The sequence below is a fragment of the Plectropomus leopardus genome, chromosome 8, assembly GCF_008729295.1.
Source record: "Plectropomus leopardus isolate mb chromosome 8, YSFRI_Pleo_2.0, whole genome shotgun sequence".
In the NCBI taxonomy this organism is placed as follows: domain Eukaryota; kingdom Metazoa; phylum Chordata; class Actinopteri; order Perciformes; family Serranidae; genus Plectropomus; species Plectropomus leopardus.
In genome coordinates, this window is record NC_056470.1 from 29,922,510 (window position 1) to 29,939,558 (window position 17,049).

The 17,049-nt window shown below is 39.8% G+C and overlaps 2 protein-coding genes across 4 annotated transcripts in view; one reads left to right on the forward strand and one right to left on the reverse strand.

Moving 5' to 3' along the window:
* The window catches only part of itga5 (integrin, alpha 5 (fibronectin receptor, alpha polypeptide)), a 49,672-nt gene extending 45,925 nt beyond the window's left edge, over positions 1-3,747 (forward strand). The window contains exon 30 of the mRNA XM_042491202.1: positions 541-3,747. Within this exon, the coding sequence (XP_042347136.1) occupies positions 541-624 (84 nt within the window). The 3' untranslated portion in view covers positions 625-3,747. The remainder of the gene's footprint in view (positions 1-540) is intronic.
* A 27-nt stretch (positions 3,748-3,774) lies between these two features.
* The window catches only part of rapgef3 (Rap guanine nucleotide exchange factor (GEF) 3), a 36,024-nt gene continuing 22,749 nt past the window's right edge, over positions 3,775-17,049 (reverse strand). For all 3 annotated transcript variants that reach the window (XM_042491170.1, XM_042491171.1, XM_042491169.1), the window contains 23 exons: positions 15,883-16,060; positions 15,578-15,662; positions 14,987-15,047; positions 14,498-14,574; positions 14,228-14,374; positions 13,513-13,619; positions 11,961-12,049; positions 11,759-11,837; positions 10,534-10,684; positions 10,329-10,411; positions 10,206-10,236; positions 9,985-10,060; positions 9,314-9,451; positions 9,052-9,149; positions 8,773-8,898; positions 7,751-7,932; positions 6,552-6,642; positions 6,425-6,475; positions 6,209-6,296; positions 6,043-6,107; positions 5,895-5,949; positions 5,660-5,731; positions 3,775-4,526 (listed from right to left, as the gene is read on the reverse strand). In XM_042491170.1, the coding sequence (XP_042347104.1) occupies positions 4,408-4,526; positions 5,660-5,731; positions 5,895-5,949; positions 6,043-6,107; positions 6,209-6,296; positions 6,425-6,475; positions 6,552-6,642; positions 7,751-7,932; positions 8,773-8,898; positions 9,052-9,149; positions 9,314-9,451; positions 9,985-10,060; positions 10,206-10,236; positions 10,329-10,411; positions 10,534-10,684; positions 11,759-11,837; positions 11,961-12,049; positions 13,513-13,619; positions 14,228-14,374; positions 14,498-14,574; positions 14,987-15,047; positions 15,578-15,662; positions 15,883-16,060 (2,249 nt within the window). In that variant the 3' untranslated portion in view covers positions 3,775-4,407. The remainder of the gene's footprint in view (positions 4,527-5,659; positions 5,732-5,894; positions 5,950-6,042; positions 6,108-6,208; positions 6,297-6,424; positions 6,476-6,551; positions 6,643-7,750; positions 7,933-8,772; positions 8,899-9,051; positions 9,150-9,313; positions 9,452-9,984; positions 10,061-10,205; positions 10,237-10,328; positions 10,412-10,533; positions 10,685-11,758; positions 11,838-11,960; positions 12,050-13,512; positions 13,620-14,227; positions 14,375-14,497; positions 14,575-14,986; positions 15,048-15,577; positions 15,663-15,882; positions 16,061-17,049) is intronic.

A 17,049-nucleotide genomic window follows, 5' to 3' on the forward strand; every position in this document is an offset into this window, starting at 1 on the left:
ATACTTCAGACGCCATCTTTGCTTCTGCAATGCCGTTATACTGTCCAAAATTACTCACAGGGGCTGCTGTTGTTTTGATCTGTGTAAAAATGCAAAAATGGCGTAAAGAAGGGGCACGATGGAAATACAGCACAGCACGATCTCTGTTTGAAATGGCTGATCTTCCTAAAGGCAGCCTCATCAGCCATCTAATGCACCACCCTCTAGCACTCCAAAATTTTAATTTCTTTATTTACCTTGATATTGAAAGAAACAGAACGGAAGTGGTGAAGTGTATGTGGAGAGCAAAAGACGATATTTGCAAATTTGTACATACTGTCTTCTCTTATTGTTTTTGTATTATTATTGTCAGTCATACGCTTTTTATTTATGTTTATTTCTCATTAATAAAAAATACAATACACTAATAACATTGATAATAATAATTGTATTTTTGGAAGAGCGTGTTCTGGCACTGGCCTAGAGAAAGATAATGAAATTGCCATTTAAGTGATTTGTTTTGCGTTCATTTCTGATTTTTCCCAAAATGTTTTCTTGCAGTTTGGCTTCTTCAAGCGCTCTCTACCGTATGGCACCGCCATGGAGAAAGCTCAGCTCAAACCACAGGCTGCCTCTGAGGCCTAAAAAGACAAGCGGAGCTACCAGAACCACAGTACCTGGCCATATGATTGCAACGGAGAAACACGATGGAACATGTAGAGTGGATCAGGAAGCAGTTGAAGGGTTAAAGGAAAGAGAGACCACTGGAAATCCACTGCGCTGCACTAGAGAAAGACACAAATCCAAAGATCTCCAAAGCCAAATGAATGTTGTTTTTTTTTCTTCTTTTTTAATTTATGTGTTGTTTGTTGGCAGTTTGGGATTGTTACCAAATAGAACTTTTTCTCAAAGCATCAAGGCTAACGCCGACGATCGTCAGCCTGCGGGTGCAGAGAGAGGATTTCTTTTTGCGGATTCTTTCGGTGGAGAGTCCTGTATCAACCCGTTAACTGCCTTATTTTGGTGCTAATGATCTGATGCGCTCATTGCCTCTGACAGGATGTGGCAACATGTAGCTTATGGCAGCCAGGAGCTGTGAATAATGCTGCCTGCAGAGGCCTGTAATAACTTGCCTTGTATCTCCTGAACGCTGTTTTATTGACAGAAGATCGGTCAACAGGTGAAAACATTAACCTGGCGATAGCAACGTCAGTTTTCCCAGCCTGGGCTTAATCTGTTAAATAGCTCTGCTTTTATCACATCATTTAAAGTTTTTCACGTTATTTAAGCCCTGACCTGCTTGAGGTGTTCCCCTGATTTTTGCCTAATGCATGCTGGGATATGCTCCAGCACCCTGCAGCCATGCTGAGGGGGTGTCGAAAATGCATGGATGGATGTTTGTCTCTGCCTCAGGTTGGTGGACAGCGCTGGGTTGAGTTGTTTTTGCACTCAAAGGAAATCTACTGATATAATACCAGAGACACCTAAGACTGACTGACTGACCTTCCTTTGAGTTCTGATTTTGACTCCTACTGATCACTTTGTTTCAATCATTGTTCATGTTCAGTTACCAATGCTGGCGTCGTCATTGTTGTGTAGTTGACTGGGATGGGACTGGAACCACCGCAGACCTGCGAAACTTCACAGTGTGGTGCTTCTGTCCAAAAAATAGTGGTGTTCTCCTAAAAATTACTTTGCTGTTTGTCTCCTCATTCAGCGTGAAGACCTCGTGCAAGCAAATGACGCCTAGGGGAAACCGCAGAATTGATGCGCCATGGCGTGATGGTGTCTTGAACCAAAGACATGACAATCAGCAATGTTGTAGCTTTGACGGAGTATTAGTCTGAGAGCAGGCGGGATCATCACTCTTTGTGAGTGTGAAGGATCCATTTTCAGCTCACGGTGTGTGCGTTACTGTGAGATACTGTATTTTTGATTGTCTTTTGAGCAAAAGTTGCCCAGAAAGAGAAGTGGCCAAAGTCATCCCACTACCAAAAGGCTACAGGGACTGAACATTAAAAATGCTTTGTGTTCTTTTATTTGCCATGTACATAGATTTCACGTGCCTTAAATGTAAATAATGTCTGTGGGTTAGAGTTAGGGTTGTGTGTGCTTGCATGGATATATGTGTGACGTCATGCATACATGCATTTGTGTGAATGGTATATTTATGAATGTTTGTTTTGTGTATGAATTGGTTATTGCCTTTCCCACTGCTTAGTCCTGTTATTCCCTATCACTTCTGTAGCTTTATCATTAAGGCTAAGCCATTCTGCATTAAAAAAGCATTTCACTGCTGGGAAGATGGCCCGTTCATAAAACTGGGCTGTCTGTACAGTAGAAAGACATAAATACTTTTGAAATTTGGTGCTATTTGACTAGAAAAAAAACCAAAACAACAGAGAAAATGGCTGTTGCTTCAGCTTTTTCTTAAGAGGTAGAAAACCTTAAACTACCAGAATGCACTGCACTGCAACAGACCAATAAACACCCCCACTGAAGGGTGATGTAACACTAGCTTGGTCAGTTTTTCCACAGAAAACAATAAGGTGGCTGGCTTAAAACAAACAATCTTGTATTACAGTTAAAGAGTATCAATGCCAAGTATAACTGTTAGGTCTAATTTTTTCAGATGCTGTTTTTTATGATACAGGAAACAGTATGGCGCCCACTTCCTGTTCACAAGTTTTCATATTACAGCCAAACAGTGCACTAAAATATGCAGTGCCTTGTTTTTCCGTTTGAACATAATTTAATCTTTCTCTCTTGACCTGCTTTTATACTCTGTGTCTGGTGGCGGGCAAACAAACACACAAAAATGCACAAGTACAATCTTTAGCTCAAGCACTGCCACATTTAAGATACCTGCAACCTCATTTTAAATCCCCTAAAATGACTATAAGGCTTTCTCGTACCTCTAACAAAGGGATAACAGGTAGGCACTGGGAACTAAATGTTGTTTGGAAGTGCAATATTTATATTCACCCGTTATTTGAATATTACAGTGCTTTCTTTTTGTTTTATTTGTGAGTGAGTTGTGATAAACCAGGACTTTTTGTATCAAAGTATGTGATTAGCACACATGTTAAATCCTTTGTGAGGTTCTGGCTTTTCACTTTCACCTGCTTTCTCACTAAACACACTTCAAGTGTGAAACTTTTTTTGTTGTACTCACCACTTCATCGCTGGACCACTTCTTTTCTTGACCGTACAGATTTTTTTTAATACCACAGACTGATAAAGAAACCATCAGAACTTGTCTGAGTTGAGCTCGGATATGTTGACGTAGCTTGATAATTTATGCTGTTGCACCTGTCCAAACACCGACATTATACTAAACATATGTTTTACATTTGTTTGCTTCATCACACACTCATTGGCTCGTGATTTATACTTTGTCAAATGGTCCACGAAATCCCCATATGGTAGTTGATTTAAAACATTGTCTGTTCTTTTCAACCCATTATTTATAATGACAGGGGATCATTTTACTACTTCCTCCACGGTAACATCAGGGAGAGGCACTGGGTTTTCTTTTCTTTTTTTTCCCGTCGTAGCCCATTTTCACTCTCCAGGACTTCCAAAAAAAGAAGTTGTACATATTTATGACGAGGAGAGTATGTTTGAACTCAAAGGATGACTCATTTGTTGTGAATTTTTCTCACCCCATATTGGGGAGAACATTTTTGTCAGGGGGGTGGGTTCTTTGGAGGTCAATTTTTACCTGTTATGGTTTGTACTTTTAAATAAAATATTTCCCTTTTTACACATTCTTGTGCTTTCATTCAACACACATAACTGAGAAAATAATTTATTTAGAAAACAACATTGTATGAAATTATATTTTGCATGTCAGTTAGTGGCCTTGTTGCCAAAAAATGATCCGATACAATATATTAGTTTTAATGTGAAAGTACTAGTGCACGAAAAATCTGACTGCGAGTGATAAACGAAGGCAAAGATGTGTCGCATGTGTTCTCATAGCCTTTTTGTCGACCCAACAGAGTGATTCTTCCACAGACAGCAGGATACAAAATGTTACATATGACTCTTTACACCAAAGTCAGGCATACTTTGATTATCTGTACACATTGTAACATCGCCTTTGTGAGTGGGTGAGTTTCCACTGTGGCACATGCAAGGCTGTGAGGCTTTCTGAATATAAAAAGTGTCCCACAAGTCCCAGAACTGGATTCTCTAGTTCATCATCAGAGGTTATTACTGTGCAAACAGCACATTTGCACTCTTGATGCTGTGCAGAGCTGATCCATCAATGTCCAAGCTCCTTGAATTAGAGCGAATCCACGGCGCTCAGCGCCTCCAGACATCCATCTTATTTAGGCGAATGTGTTCATGCAGCTGAGTCTGTTCTGTGGTTTTTTCTTGAGCTACAGTTTTACAGTTTTTCTACATCTGCAGGTCGATGTTCTAGCATTCGATTGTTCTTGATAGCTGCGTCAGCTTACGCTGGTCGTCGATCACTTTCAGGTTCTGGATGTATTGTCGGATGTTGCTGGGACTCCGGAGAGTGAGGGCGTTGTCTGAGTCTGGAGGAAAAGAATTAGAGTTTGAATTGGCAAATCTTTTATCATTTTTTAGCAATTAACATGAAATTTGAAATGAACCAATGTGAAAGAAAGAGAAGTGGTCCATCCGTAATCAGACTGTGCCACACCAAACTAAAACTATGCTCATCATAAAGAAACGTTTTATTTGCTAGAAAGTACAACTTTTTCCTTTTTCTGTAAAAAATCACCTAGAAGGCCGAATCAAGGCATAAAGCTGTACGGCTGTTCATATAATCCACGGTCTCATTTTAGAGGTAACAAATGTACGTTTTTTGCCCAATAGTAAGGGCTTCTGTCATTGAGAAGTAAAAGGATTTCTCTACCTAAATATTTTTTAAAAACAGATTACTATAACTGGGACTTATTAGCCGGAAAACACAATAGGGCCATAGCATGAAGAAAAAACAAACTTAGCAAACTAGCAAACTTAAATTAAGAGGAAAGACTGTTTTTCCCCCTTAAGATAACAGAAGAGTGATTGTTTTATTAGATATGTAGATTTATAGTGTCAGTGTTAAATAACACATCCCAAAATGTAAAGCCCCCTGCTGGGAATTTCACTGGCCATTCAAACATTAGTTATTGGATCAACTGCTTGCAGGCCCTTCCTGTCAATGCAGGACCTTCCTGTTAATGCAGGACCATCCTGTCAATGCAGGCTCTCATTGGCTGTTATAAGCTGTCGAGAGGACATGGGAGCTCCTATTGGCTCTATTGAGGTGTCAATCAAAAGGTCAGAGTTCAGCTGCCATTTTAGCACCAAGCTTTTGGCACATGCAAACTCGAGATATTATGGACAATATGTGGAGAAATTAGAATGTTTGAAATGATGCAACAGCAGTCCATGGACATTTATGTATGTAATAATGTCTTATGCTAAATATGTCACTGGATTTGGATCATCTGGACCTTTTTGAATGTATCGGGACGTTTTTTTTTGTCCAGATATTGATCTTTGCACTATGAGAAGGCACAACAGGTAAGTTATGTTTGTACCTGCTGTGGTGGTTGTATTTTGAAATGGTTTGCATCAATTGAATCTTAAGGATCTTGTATAAGTTACACAGCAGTTGTTTACATATCATAATTCTGGACTGTTCGTAGATATTTACATGTAGATATGCGAGTAGCAGGCCCTTCCAGAAACATCCGATCTGCCAGACCCCTCTGTGGAGACGACGGCACTGCAGAGGAGAAATATATAAGATTACCAATATCTTCATCATTCAAAACCCAACAACATCCATTCATTTCAACATGCATGTGCAGCTGATTGACCTTTGACCTATACCCTTGCCAGTGCTGTGTGTCTGCTAGTTGTATGACAAGCTTGACTGGTTCACTCACCGTACGGCTGGCTTCTACATCCTCGTACAATTTTCACCGTCTTGGCGATCATGCGCTGTGAGAAAGGGAGTAAAAGAAACATTAAAGTTAAATGCCATGCCAAGATTTGTGAGAAGCTGAGCAATTATATTTTTAAAAAAAACCTTACCACTTTCTCAAAGTTGACCAATTTATCTACATAGTTTGGATTTCCCTCATTGATGAATGTCATGTCTGGACACAGGCAGGAAGCGAAAACATGTCAGTGATTATTGAATTCATTTACGTGACATTCTGACGCTGCATACGTGACACTGCTGTTGTCCGTCTGTTACCTTTGAGCAGCAGAGGCATGAAGGGGATGTAGGGAGGACTGAGTTTGGCCACAGCCAGTCTGTAGGCCCTGTGGTTGCGTGAGGGATCCTAAGAGGAGCAGACAATAAACAGAACACCATTATATTATATTAGTGTGCAAAATGAATGTACTAAACACCAAGAGCTCTGGAACAATCATTGAATGTTCTCAAACAGCAGCATAGGGTGTAACTTACCATCAGCCTCTCATAAGCACAGTAAACTCTTTTTGTCTTGCTGGGTATTCTCTGGAAAAGACAATCATTTGATAAGTGTTGACATGATATATTATCACAATTACTGTTGCATTCGGGGCTCTCTCACCTCCCAGGTCTTGTAAAGCCTGTGTACTGCGCTGTTGCTCAAACCGAACATCACAGCAAAGAATGAATTCAGGTTCTTCTGCTCTTTTAATCTGCAAAAGAGAGCACATATAACCAGTTTGGTCTCAGTGTGATAAAGTGCTGTTCTTGCAGGTTTTAGGGATTGTGTTTATATTAAGGTTGTGTAGATTATGGTTATATGTGAACAACACTAAGTGTCTACAGTAACACTAGCGACTTGGACGATGAAGGACGGTACTTAAAACTTAAGGATGGTCCCAGTTACAGAGCTAACATGCAGATTTACCTGGTGTAAAGTTTGGTGTTTTGGCATGCTAACATTACAACACAGTCTCAGTAAATTGTGAAATGGACGCAACCTCTGAACAGTGCATTATGTGGTGGTGGGCAGACAATATGTCAATGCAAAGCCAGTTGAGAAAAGTCGCAGTTTTTGTGTGAAACTGTCATAGTTTTGTTAGGTTTAGGAAAAGATAAACACTTTACGTTTAAAGAACAGTTTAGGAAGAGATCATGGTTTCAGTTAAAATAACTACGTACAGGACGTAAGTGATGTTGACTTATGCACTTTTTGTGATTACATGAAGTATTTGCATAAGGTAGTTTGCATGGTCATTTAAAGTCTGTAAAGTTATGCAGCTATTTTAGTTTCACACAGGACACAAACAGCGGTCTTCTGGTTGAAAGCCCATGCTGTTTAACCCATTGATCACCGCTTTGGCCTACCCTTCACAACATTTTGTGCTTTTGTTATACTTAATTGGTGTGTCCACCATGAGTATAGATCCTTAGTGATTTGCATCAGCATTGTTTTTGTGTTTCCAGCATGTAATTTTAACACATTTCATTTTTCTAAACCAGTGTTTCCCAAACTTCTCCTTTAGCACCACTTAGCATGTTTTAGATCTCTGCCTGCTTCAATACTGCTGATTCATCAACACCTTATGAACTCCTGAAGCTGCCTGATAACCAGTGATTATTTGAATCAGCTACGTTGCAGCAGGGAAACATGCAAGATATAAGAGATAAGATAGGTAGAAGAAGGAAACCCTGAATGTTTGTAAAAACTTTCAAGGAAATCTATCCCATATAAGTTGAAAGTTATTTCAGTGAAGACCAAAGCGGTAAGACAGAGCTACATGTCCATCAAAACATGGCTATGGTTATTAAAATTCTTACACTGCTGCAATCTTTATGAACTTCTTGAGCAGAATGGCTCGTTTCACCAGGTCTTCACAGAGGCACAGCTCCGTCACCACCCAGTACTGCACCTCATTGAAGCGACGCACGAACCGCTCCAGGTTAGCTGTGATGGCACCTGGGAATTTATGACGCCCGAACACATAGTAGACAAGCTCCACCTGCAGAGACAGGAACAATGAGTCGCATAAATTACACACTTGTGGAATAGAAATCTGGAAATCAAAGTGAAGAGTGAGGAGTTTTTATAGGTGACTTAATGAATGTGATTCAGAAACACGTGAGGCATGCAGGAAGTATTGTACCGCAGTACCAGATGATCTGATGGCAAAGTGCCGAGGAGTGTGACTCAGACACATTCATCAAAGAGATAACCAGTCTTTTGTAGAGACGAGGAAATATCTGAATGTCGGTTTCAGCTTTGGCTTCGCTTTCATGATAGGTGAGTGAAGGTTCGCCTTGATGAGGCATTTGAAGTGTAAATTTCCTCTTTGTTCGGTATCAGTTAGTTTATATGCTGTGGTCAGATGTGAAGTTTCTCATGTCTGTAGAGTTACCTACTGTGGCACTAATGATCGAAAGACTACAGCATTTCAGAAAACAAAACAACATATCGCAAATGTTACAGACTGCGGCACAGTGTTATTTTGTCTTATACTCTCAACCTGTGAGAGGCAGCAAGGTGCATGCTGCAAGGCATCCGGTTGGAAATCAAACAGTAGAAGAATTGTTCTGTTTGTTGCAGACTGACAAACATTGCATCCCATCAGCAACAAGGAATCAATGCCCAGTAGTACCTCCGGTTTTTGGTTTGAGTCTACGTGTCACCAGATGTTCTTTGGTTTTGTTGTACTGTTTTGCGTAATGTTATTTTGTTGTCTGAAATGTAATTTTGGATAATGTTATAGTGTTTTCCGAAATGCAAAAGTGTTTTCTGAAACTTTGAAATGTTTTTTTCTGAAATGTTGTAGTGTTTTGACCCTCTGGGCCACCATACTTACCTCATGCATGGCAGTGAACAGTTCCCAGTCGTAGTTGGTGAGTTCATTGGCGATGTCTTTAGAGCCCATCTGTTCCAGGATGTCGGTTGTTCCTCGCTCTGGACCCTGTTGCTCCGTCAGGGGTGTCTGGGAGAAACAGAGAGAGAAAATGAACCAAACCGTGACAAACTCAGCTGTATGCATCATAATGAACGATGGACGTACTGACAGTATGTCTGAAGTGATGACATTCCTCTTTTATTTCACAGAAAAATGATGCAGAGGGAAGTAATTCCTCACCAGTTGTTCCACTTGGCTGCTTGTGCAGATGAACAGTCTCTCGTTGAGTCCCAGCGCCGTGTAGACTGCAGTCGCATCCAGCTTTAACTGAGCTCTTTCTGTGTGCATTTAATACATCAAAAACCTCATTTTCAGCATAATAAACTGCCTAAAAAATCACATTAATATGCAGCAGAATGCATCATCTGAACAATTTTACATGAACAAGCAATTTAAATGAAAAATATCCATGCACAAGATGTCATCAGTGTCTGAGTCGCACCTCCCACAGAGTTCATTTTGACCAGGATGTGATCTCCGCCGGGTTTGACTGTCGCTGACATCACATCCTGTACAGACGAGTTCACTGGGAGCATCAGAGTGAGAGGTTTGTTGTCTGGCCTGTAGATCTCATAGAGTACTGCAGCGAGACAGAAGGGACAGAAGCCAAGAAGTCAAGATTTACTGATAACTGATGAGTAATCATGTCACTCATGAACAACACCCACAGACACATGAGCTGATGTGAGGTGAGTTATTTATGTTGCAACACATTGTTGTGCAACGGAGTCGCCAGGAGAAAATTCTGACATTGTACGTTTTTGCACGGGGATGGTGGATGGAGTGACACCTAGCTGAGACGCCTGCCAAGCCGCAGTCCTGTTTAAGACCAACACACAACAGGTGAGTTGTTTTTTATTGAGTCATTGCTGTGTCTTCAGCAGCTTTTAGGCTCCAAATGTGGGTGTTTTTTAGTGACCTGTAGCTGTGTTTCTTGCTGGGTTGGTGTCATGAAAAGCACTTGTTTTATCACAGAGACATCACTGCGTTTCCTGAAGGGATAGTTTCACAAAAAGCTGTTGTTTTATTACAGATATCACTGCGTTTCCTGCAGGGATAGTGTCATGAAAGTGGTTCTAACTAATTAGATTTATTTAATTATTTGAGTCTTACCTTTATCTTGTGCTCTGATTGGTTGTAACCTCCCCACAGGCTCCTCACAGTGTGAAAACCAATCAAATTGCTGGTTCTGTCAAGAGCATCAGAGTGACTCAAGTCAGTGACATTAAACTGACAAATGACAGCAGCATGACATTCTGTTTTCTCATTAAAATGTATCTCTGACTTTAATATTCTGCATGCAGCTGTCATGTGCAAAAAGACAAGACGCTTACCCTGATCAGGGACTGATATCCATTCTCCATCCTGTGGAGCAATTAAAAGATGAAAATCAGTTTCAGATAGCATGCTGCAATATTTACGATAGAAGAAATCAGAAAGAAAAAGCAGATATTTACACTTTTGTTCTCCTCCTTTCCCTAAATTGTTCTTTCAGGATGCTGGACAGACGATAATCTCCTGCCACCTCCTTCTTCAACCTCTGTTTGAGCCCAAACATGGAAATGAAAAATGAAAAAAGGTACATAGTTAATGATACTCATAATCAAAGGCTATATTCTTTAAAATGTAATGGGAATACTCTAGTACATGAGAATAATTCACCTCCAGAGAATCCAAAGCGATGGGGTCTTCTTTCAGGAGAAGGCCATAAAGCGCCACCCACTGGCTAATCAGTTTCACTACCTTCTGCTTGGTGGTGAGAACGTATGAAGCCTTCTCCTGATCTGAGCCCTCAGAGAGCTCGGCCTGATAGGTGCAAAGACGGTTAAGGAGCATAAACTTTACAAACAAAAACTCTAAGAGAATTAGGAGACATTTCAGCTAAATATTATGGCAACTAAAGGCTGTGCTTGTTTAAAGGAATACTTCACCCATAAAATGTTTTCTGGGATTTGGGTTTCTGTTTTGTTTTTTAGTGTGTCATGTTATCCCTTGAGGACTATTATCATTCTCCATTTTAAAAAAAATTTTTTTTTGGCTGTGTTCATGCATATGGTATTGGTAAGATTGTCTATTTTTGTTTAATCTTAGTATTTCCAGCTCAGCTCCTACAATAAGTCTAAAATAACCTGTGTAATTAAAACTGTTGTTCATTCTTTTAAAGGCAAAAAAACACACAATTGAAAGTCATTGAAGCTGAAATTTCTGATCCCACAGCCATCAAAACATAAAAACATGCACTGTATTATTTCTGGGTCTGATTCTGGGCTTTTGCCTTGGAATTTGTAATTTTTTACAATTTTTCCTTTTTTTAACACAAATATTTCATATGGTGAAAACACATGTTATTTCCACATGCAATGTTGCTGGCAATTAAAAAAACAAAGTCTACTTAGCATGTAGTATTTTTTCATTGAAACAACAACAGTATCATGACAAAAAACTGGCATTTTTTAGGCATACAATTCTGAAAGTTAATGAATATTTGCTATTTATGATCAGGGCTGATATTAGCTAAAAATAACTCAATGAAAGTATTAAATAATATTAATGCATAATATTTTTTTGTAGCCTGATCTTGAAAGCACACTTTGTGTGCAGAGCGATATGAGGGTGTGTAATATTAAAGCGGGCCCTAAGGGTTGCTTTTGTTTGACATCAACCCCTATTACCTAAATTCTTCAAGTTTTTCCAATTTTGAATTCTTTGTTCACAGAGGAGCCATGTGAGAAAAACAAATTCACAAATTTAGAGTAACACAGGGTGAATAAATAATATACAAATGGTCATTTTGTGGGTGAAGTATTCCTTTAAACAGCAGTAATCATAAGCAGCAGTGGCAGTACACTTTATCCTCATCATTATATTATTGCCCATCACAGGATATTGGTGCTGTAGTGCGAGACACAGCTGGCTGGAGGGCATGAAGACTTTGTGGGTGAGCAGGAAGTCGCTTACGCAGGGATCTGCAGGCAGACAAACATCACAACAACACACAAGTAAGGAACCAGCTGACCGAGTCTGATCATCCTGAATCACTCATTCATTTTACTGGTGAAGAAGGCAAGAAGATGCCTGCAGGCTCTCACCTATTGCATCATTTCCGTTAGAGTCCAACCTTACTGTTTCCAATAAGTGCTCCAGGATTTTCTCAGGTGTTCCTGACATAACGGTGTACCTGCACAAAGCATGACAGAAGAGAGATTGAATTTCCTAACATCGACATTTCCTTGTATTGTGCTACATGCATGCATTCTGGCCCTTTGAATGTTTTAATCAGTGTTTGATAATGTGGTATAATGATATTTTTATTATTATTATTAATAATTAATAATTATTTTTATTATATTAGTGAGTCCTAATTTACATTCCTTTTTAGGATCGTAACATCTGTCCAGGGACTACAGATGAACTATAGAGGCTAGAGGTGCTGTACAGACACACAGTGATGATTTAGACTAATTGCTAACATCGTAAGTATAGATTTGCATGGGCACCTCTCCCTCAATATTTAGAACACATGCATTTGTGCCCACCAATAAAAATAAAAATAAAAATAGAATAAAAAAAGAAGCAATAGTTACATCATGAGCAGAAATCTTGCTGAAACACATCTGAGCTATTTTAAAATGAAAATGAATTAATTAATCATTGGCAGGAATAGATGGCATATGCACATTTGGAGAGGTTACTTCACAAAAAAAAGACACAAAAGAAGAAGGAAGAGTGAATCATGCCTACATGTTCGCTGACTCAGCACGTGAATCTTTAAATGAGAAAAGTTGAGCTACAGGAGAAACATATTTGACTGCCTTACTGCATCATATTCGATTATATTTGAACTGTCACCAGACGCCTGAATTTAGTTTTTCTTCAGCAAAATGAAAACATTGATACCATTAACTGCTGCAAAAAAAATGCCGGCAATGTGTTGACACTGAAAATTTCCCAGCATCCCCAGGACACCGTTCTTAATGTGTACCCTCCAGTGTTGAAACGAAACCTACGCCCTTGGCTAACAAATTTGAGTATACTGCATATACTGTATTACTGGTTTGTTGAGTGATTACCCTCCGAAAAGAAGAACCAGAAAAAAGTATTTGACGTAATCATTGTTTGTTCTGCACTCCTGTATTTACAACACTTGGCAAGTTGACAAAAGCACATCATGAGTGAGCTGCGGTGTTAACTGAACCATAAAATGCATTGCTTTGAAGTCACATACCGTGTCTACATCATAAAGCTTTTATCGATACATTTGAGGGCTCCTTTCCTATCTGCATCAGGTCCAAAAATGTAACATTGCTAAGATGGTTGTGCGTAGGTGTGAAAGTAGGGGAGGTCAGCATTGTGTTGATTCACTTTTCTGTTTGCTGAAACACTTTAAGACTGATAACAAGTCATTCAACGAGGCAGGGTTGAAGTCCATTTCTTTACTGGCCGTCTGATAACAGCCGATTAATAAGACTTAAACCACGTCTGACAAAAAGAACTGTATCCGTCACTGTTATGATGACCAGTTGTATTACTGGTGTGATAGAGTGTCGGCCCACGCCCAGCAAAAGTGTCTTATTGATTGTAGACCAGCTTGTGAAGTGACTGATGTATAGTCTCAGAGGTGAGTGCGTCACAGATTCTCACTTGCAGTTGTTCCCTGCTCCGCCCTGCTCCGCCCAGTCTGTGCTCTTCTCCAGCACCAGCACAGTTTTCCCATGCTCCTGCAGTCGCACCGTATTAGCCTCAACATCCTAAAAGACATTTAGAAATATAAACATGGATGACAGCCCAGTCAGATACATATTTTGTATATTTGTGGTGTACAGTGAGAATGACACTACATTTTTTATGTTTAAACATGGGCGGATAAGGTTATAGTAGTTGTGAGTGTCTTTGTAGGCATTTGAATCTCTTTTTAGTTGCTTTGTGTCTCTTTGTAGTAATTATGCCTCTTTTTGTGGTTGTTTTGCCTCTTTTCATAGTCACTGAGTCTTTGCGTGTCTTTGTAGTCCTTTTGTGTTTTTGCAGTAGTCTTGCCTCTTTTTTGTAGTAGTTGTGAGTCTCTGCGTCTCCTTGTAGTCATTTTTTAATCTTGTTGTAGCTGTTTCATATTCTAGTCATTTTTGTGTCTCTGTGTGATCATTTTGCATCTTTTGTGGTCTTTTTGTGTCTCTTCATGGTTGTTTTCTGTTTTTTGGTGGTCAATTTTGAGTCTCTCTTGGGTCGTTATGGGTTAATTTGAGTGATATTATACCAGTGAAAACCATGGGAGGGCCCTGGCTCTGTGGGCCCAATAATCCCGTCTGTTAATCATCCATAGATCCAGATATTTACAGTAATTAGTTACTCTCAGACACACCTTGAGGATGCGTATAAAGTCCTGTTTATCAACACGGAGGAAATGGCAGTTGTCTTCTCTCAGGATGATGGTGGCAGCACGAGGGGCGTCGTTCAGCAAAGCTAGCTGCCCAAAGTCCTCGCCTTCATGTAGTGTAGTGACCAGGCCCTGTATGCACACAGCACTTTCATCATTACATTTTACTAGCATGTAATCACAAGGTAACAATGCATTTCATCAGTGTCGGTTCTGAGAGTTATCATTATTTCAGCAACCAATTAATGGACTTACCTTCCCATGTGTGATCACATTTACAGAGCCTTTCCAGATGATGTACCAGGAAGTCCCTTTGTCCCCTTGACTGAACACTAAATCACAAAAAAACAAAAAAACAAAGCAAAATAAAAAAACACTGGTCATTTACATACGTTTTCTCTGTGTGAATAACCATCACTACTGCATCGAGATCCTGTTTACAGTGGGCTTTCTCATGTATGCATGACATATTCATGACTAGAGGGGCAAAGTGAGAGATGAGAAGAGAAAAAAACACACAGGATGACCTGATTGTCTCCACTGAAGTAATGACTCAGTTGTGACATGAGGACGCATGAATATGTTGTGCAGAAGAGGATGTTAAGAGAGCATTTGTGCACATCACAGCAGATGAGTGTGTTTAATTTGGTTTAACTGCGCTACGAAACTGTGTGTGTTTCTGTGTGTTTGTATCAAGGCTCTTGAACACCGGAGCTCCAACGTCAGCAAAGCTGTCACACTCACAGACTGTTCCGGCTTTGGCATGTGATTCAAAGACCAGCACCGCTGCCAGCTCCTTACGCACCTACAAGCACAACAGGGTAAGAAATTAGACTGCACTGCATTTATAACCTCCCAAACGGTTCTTTGGTTAAAGCAGTTCATGAATTAGAGGAAAGTGGGTGCATACTTTGGTTGATTTCTGGTATTAAGTAAATACTATTGTCACAAATATAGTTTAAACAAAATCTGGGGTAAGTTGCTTTAAAGTCACTGTAAGCAAAATTCAGTACATTAATAAAGCAGCAAACCACTGTGGAGTAATGGCATCCTAGGCAGAGAATGAAGTCACGCTAGCTCTGTGTGTGTTGTAATCTGAGCTTCTCTGTTTTTTGTTGTGGTAGCTGGTTTGGTTGTGCATGCATGTTAGTGCATGTGAGTCCCTGTGTGTTTCCCACTGGTTAGCTAATCGCTGCTCAGACTCTCTTACGGCAGTTACCTCTGACCTCTTTAACTGTCTTGCAAAATGTTCTTACATTGTTGACTTTTATGTTTGATTCTGTTTATGCAAGAAGAAGAATAGCCTTGAAAACAGTAGCAGTAATAGTGACTGACAGAGGTGGATAGATGAGCCGCAGCCTTGACATGGAGCAGCTCCTCGTAGATGACCTCCAGGTCCTCAGCACTCCTCTGACTAGGGCTAAACACAGGGAAGAGACAACAGGTATAATCAACCAAAGATGCATATAAAAACTGATTAAAGATGCAAGCTTGAGGACAAAATCCATCTTTAGTGGTTCGTTTGAAAGAGGGTACAACCTTTATAGGAAAATCATATATGATTGCTATGAACTAGGTAATACCAACATATACAACAGGTTTTTATGCCTAAGAGTTATATAACGGCTCATCACACTGACCATTTGCGTAGGATCATAGTGAGCAGAGCATCAGGACCGAGCTGAGACAGCAGCGACAGACCCTCCTGCAGCTCGTCCTCCGAGTCCTTCTCATTTGTCGTGTAGTTCAGGCTGAACTCAGAGTCCTGGAAGCGGTAGAACTGTGTGTCCTTGTCATGGAAGTTCAACTCATGTTTCACTTGATTGAGGCAGAACAGAGAAAAACACTAATGAGACCCAAATGTAACCAAGACTGTAGACCTCTTACATAAACATAAGATTAAAGGGACAGTTCACCTCAAAATCAATATATATCCTTTTTTCTGCACAATTCTTCTGCAGTGATGCCAATATGTGGGTGCATTTTGGTAGAAAGAAAATAGTTCTTATATGAAATTGCACGAAACAAGGTCTGTGGATTATCTTGAGTAATTGGGCCATGATTTCTGGAAAGAGACATTGCTTTTTCATATGTTTTTTTTGGTGCTTTGACACCACAAGCCGAGTGCCATCTAATTCCATTATACTGGAGAGAAAGCAGACATCTCTACATAAGATTTCTCCAACCATCTGCATCTCACACCATAACAATCTAAACTGATAAATATCACTACAGGTAAGAGGAAAAATATGTACTTTTGATTTTGGGTTGAACTGTCCCTTTAACTAATAAAGGAAACAAAAAAGGAAATGATTAAAAATGACCTTAAGGAAAATTAGTTGCCATGTAGTCACTTTGCTAAACTCCAGAATGACAAGATTAATGAAAATAAGATTCATTTATTCAGAGTGATCCTCTTCATTTGATTATGAAGCATTCATATCCTGATTGGAGTGGCCTCCTCCAAGAAGACAATGCCCCGTCCAAAGTACATAAGCGATTTGTGAACACTTGACTGATTGAGAACAGACTGTAAAACCAATGCCCTGGCAGACTCAGTCGCCAGATTTCAAGCTATTCAAGCACTTCTGGGAAATTTTCAAGTGCAGTCTGAGACATTATTATTAGAATACATTAAATGATCAGCAAAATATGATATGATTGCTTGTGGAAATATTCCACTCGCTCCCACAGTCCATGTAAAAGAGTGAGCTCGCCAAACACATGAGTTTTATGGTAATATGTCCTAAATTTTGGCTGTTGGCCAGAAGTTGGTAAGTAAACTCATCTAGTGGAATGCATACCAA